Source organism: Coregonus clupeaformis, chromosome 8 (assembly GCF_020615455.1).
Source record: "Coregonus clupeaformis isolate EN_2021a chromosome 8, ASM2061545v1, whole genome shotgun sequence".
Taxonomy (NCBI): Eukaryota; Metazoa; Chordata; class Actinopteri; order Salmoniformes; family Salmonidae; genus Coregonus; species Coregonus clupeaformis.
Window position 1 is genome coordinate 27,096,163 of NC_059199.1, and position 4,075 is coordinate 27,100,237.

The window sequence follows — 4,075 nt, forward strand, 5'->3', positions numbered from 1 at the left end:
GGGGGTCAATTGTGTCATTTGAAAGTCTTGATATTACTGCTAAAGTCAGGCTTAGAGCTAGGATTCAGAAATGTGGTTTGGTGTGTAGTCAGCTGTTACTGAAGCGTGAAAAAAAAAAAAGTGAATATTACATTGTTGGTTAAAGTTATTACACTATTCATAATGTAATAATCAACACAATGTAATAATTATTACATTATGCGCAAAAACATGTAATAAATATGCAGAACGAATAACATTATTGGCAAGTTACTACATTATCAGCATTTATTACATTCTAAATGCAAAAGTTATTACATTAGCAGCTAGTACATTATTGGCATTTTATCAGTTGCTACAAGGCCTGAGGCACTTTTCAGTCACATTTCTGAAGCCCAAGAAACAAACACTTAGCTTCCTAGTACATATGGAATTTAAAAAAGTTTATGAATGACTTTTTGGAGGGTTACCGTCAAAATGATTTATTAAATAAAATAAACATCAATGACAGGCGTGCATGGGCCCCCAGAGCTCGTGGTGTCTGATATGCCAGTGCACTTACACCCTTCATCTTTACACAAACTTAAAAAAAGTAGACTGATATTGAGATGAGGGAGATGCAAGATGACGCTCTCACACAGTATCTGCACGGGTTCACTTCAAGCTGTTAGAGGATCTTCACTAGTTACCACAGCCACAAAGTCATAAACCCCGCCTATTTGTACAATTTCGCTTCTTAAAAAGTTATTTTAAACCTAACCTTATCTACACTGCTAGCCTTATGCCTAACCTTAAATTAAGACCTTTTTTCCCCATGCATTTTTACGAGACAATTTTGACAGTGGCAACTTGTGGAAACCCTGTTAGAACGTAGTAGTAACTGAACCAAACAACATTGCGCTTAGTCTGACCCACTATTCTGTTTACTTTCTGCATCTACATCATATCGTTGAGTCTACCTTTAAAACTTTGGCTTCATTGTCATTTCTCATCACCACACAAGACCGGTTGTTTTTCCCATAGTTCAGAGTCTTCTCATAATGTCTCACAAGGTCAAGTGTAGGTAACCTTGTCCCCAGTCTCAATTATTACTGCATATACATGTCAGAGAGAGAGAGCCTGCTGGTGGACAAGGTTAAAGTGTTAGGTGATATGTAGCCTCGGCCCAGGCTTTCACACACGTGAGCGATGCCTGGAAGCCGAGGCCAGGTTATATGAGTCAAGTCTTTTGTCTCACATTAATTTACACTGGTCTCCGCCTGAGGCCATAGAGCTCTGGACGCCTCCTGTCACGTTCAGACTGAGCCCCTGGAAGGCACCAAACAGCGAATCATCCTTCGCAGATTTCTGGTTCCTCTTGGCATTGGTCTTACTCTACATGGAGATAGAAAAAAAATGAAAGGTTCAATTATGTATTTTTTAAGTATAAAATCCTGGCCAACAGTACCCATGTAATCCCTTCATATAAACGAGACATATGAGGTCAGTTCAATTAGAATAGGTATCTTGTGATTCCCAAGTTTCACCCATAAACTCCTTTAGTCCTTCAAAATTAAATTGATATCTTCTCAGATCAGATGTCCACTGAACAAGTGACCTCCATCTTATTTTGACCAGTCACACATGACATGCACAGACTGACTTACCTTAGGGAGGCAGTGCTGGCTCCTGAAATGCTGGCTCCTCCTTCTGACGGACCTCTCTGCAATCTTCTTCTCTCTCAGTTTCCTACAGTAGCACAATATTGAAACAGAGATGCTTCAGTGGCATTTTGTGAGTCTCCCAAGCAGATATACTTAAACGTTTGATACTCATCTATATAAGCGCTACGGGTCGGTTTCCCAGACACAGATTTAGCCTAGTTCTGGATTAATAAACACGCTCAATGGAGAATCTCCATTGAAAGTGCTTCTTAGTCCAGGATTAGGCTTAATTTCCATCCGGGAAACTGGCCTTTAATGACTTTATATCTACTAAAAACAATGGCCAACCATCCTTACCTTTCTCTTTGAATGTCAGCCTGGTATGCACTGAGCCAGGATTCTGGTACGGCTCTCTGCTTGGTGCAAGTTTTGGCACAAGGGACACTCTTTCTCCTGACTATGCTGTGCCTCCGGACTACAACTACGCTCTTCCGTCGAGCCCCTGTGCTCACGACTATGCTCTTCCGTCGGGCCCCCGTGCTCTTTTTGGTTCCTATTTTGTTGTCCGGTTTGGTCCCCGTCCCCGACACATAATCGCTGAACTGCTTGATGGGATCACCCAGGGACTTAAGATCCACCATAAGATCCATCTAGTTGTGTGTGTGCTGCTTTCAGCGCTACAGTAGGGTTTCAGTATCTCTCAGCTGAAGGAACTCAACTGATGGGCTGTTTTTTCAGACCTGTCAACGGCAAAGATAGAATAATGATTAAGTTGGGAGGATTTTTTCTGCACAAGCCTTGTACAAAAGGAGGGAAACTACACAAAACTAAATACATGCACGGTCTCTGATTGCAAGTTGATCTGAACAGTCTTAAAGGGGCATTATAACAATGGAACCAATGTCAACTACATTATTTACAATACAGCCAACACATGAAGTAATACATACTGATAAATAATGACAAATACATTATCACAACAAAAATCTATGTAAGGCTATTTCAAGTGTGACCCGCATCCTTTTCTAATTGCACATACCTGTAAATAGTCTATTAGCGGTATCCAAGAAAGTCAGGTACTCCAAATTATTCATCACAGTGACCGCATTGTTTGAGGTACTCCGGTTGGACTAGTGTGCATTTGTCCGGTAAAGTGGCTAGTCTCCTCTTATGGGGATTTAACAGATGACCCTCCTTGCTTCTCAGGCAGATTAGTTGAAGACGTAAGTGCTACTTATTTCATTAGATCCTACAGGGATGCAAACAAACCAGTGTAGGAAAGAAACAAGCATGTCATGTTGATTTCAATGACATGGAATGACCTGTTCCCATTTCTTGAATTTGGTTAGTTATAATGAACTGTCAGCGTAGGTATAGTATAGGCCTACGAGTTGCCAGGTGATATTTATTTTAGTTCTGATGGATGAGTAATCTAACCATAAATCATAGTGAAAGAGGGGGTAGGGAGAGGGAGAGAACCGATGGTCTGGAGGAACACAGTGTTAAAAGGCATCACTTTTGTTTTCAATATCAGAGAGGGGATATCCTCTTTTCTTTCGAATAGCTGCCAATTGAACTTGATTGCATCAATGAATCAGTCAATACCAAGTCAAGATCCTATGTCGAGACGTCTAACATGGATCCATCAGCCTTCCACCACATTGTACCCAAATAGCACAAGTCACCACCACCCTTGATCATGTCATTCATTGATGGAAATAAACTGCTTGGGTTACCTTTTGTTTCTATAGCTAGATGTTAAGGTTAATTGTTTTGTTCATCCAGTGAATTTTACTCTCAACCAAATGTCTGCCTTGGTTTCTACATGCATCTGCCTTAGTTTACCGGCATATATCTACAGATTCTGTATACTTGCTGTATGTAAGCTTTGCTATAGTTTTTATGGTAGCAGATGGGGGAAACAGATGGAGTGAGGGAAAGAAGGCCAGGGACAGTGAGGCAAACAGACACTAAGGTAGTAGCGAGATGACGAGTTTGTGACAGATGGATAAGTACACCTGTCAGGCTGCCACAGCTGATCCTCCTGTCCTTAGCCCTTCCTGTGGGTGAGCCTGCTATGTCAGATCAGGAAGGCAGACTTCACAGAGGGGTTTCCATGGGTGAATCTCAATCTTTCCTTGCATCCTCCCTTCTACTCCTCCTCAAAACACATTGGAAGAGAACATCTGAGGGAGGGACCTTGAATTAGGGTTGAGAAGATAGGAATGAAGGAAAGACGAATTGAGATAGTGTTAGGACATGGGCTCTATCTACAGACTATTTGGTTAGTAGTAGCAGAGTTGGTGGTACAATACTAGGAAACAGAGCAATAGACCAGGGTCAGTAATAACAGCCTGCTATATCTTATGCCAACACTAGTTTTACCGGGGACACACAGAAGTCCTCCTAAGGGCTACAGTCACGAGATAAATCAGGGATTCGAAAGACAGTCA

The 4,075-nt window shown here is 41.5% G+C and overlaps 1 protein-coding gene across 1 annotated transcript; it reads right to left on the reverse strand.

Annotated features, from left to right (window-relative positions):
- Nucleotides 1-253: 253 nt before the first annotated feature.
- Nucleotides 254-3,992, reverse strand: LOC121571425. Its single transcript, XM_041882868.2, has 4 exons — nt 2,662-3,992; nt 1,980-2,362; nt 1,626-1,707; nt 254-1,353 (listed from the first exon to the last, which is right to left on the reverse strand). Exons 2-4 carry the CDS (start codon nt 2,270-2,272, stop codon nt 1,213-1,215), a joined length of 516 nt encoding a protein of 171 aa, XP_041738802.1. The 5' UTR covers nt 2,273-2,362; nt 2,662-3,992; the 3' UTR covers nt 254-1,212.
- Between the last annotated feature and the right edge of the window lie 83 nt (nt 3,993-4,075).

What these genes read in the sequence shown, in the direction of transcription:
- LOC121571425 (XM_041882868.2), bottom strand. Translation starts at nt 2,272, where the DNA reads ATGGATCTTATGGTGGATCTTAAGTCCCTGGGTGATCCCATCAAGCAG. An exon ending in GCTGACATTCAAAGAGAAAG is followed by an intron (nt 1,708 to 1,979) that starts GTAAGGATGGTT and finishes GTGCTACTGTAG; the next exon opens with GAAACTGAGAGAGAAGAAGA. An exon ending in GCCAGCACTGCCTCCCTAAG is followed by an intron (nt 1,354 to 1,625) that starts GTAAGTCAGTCT and finishes ATCTCCATGTAG; the next exon opens with AGTAAGACCAATGCCAAGAG.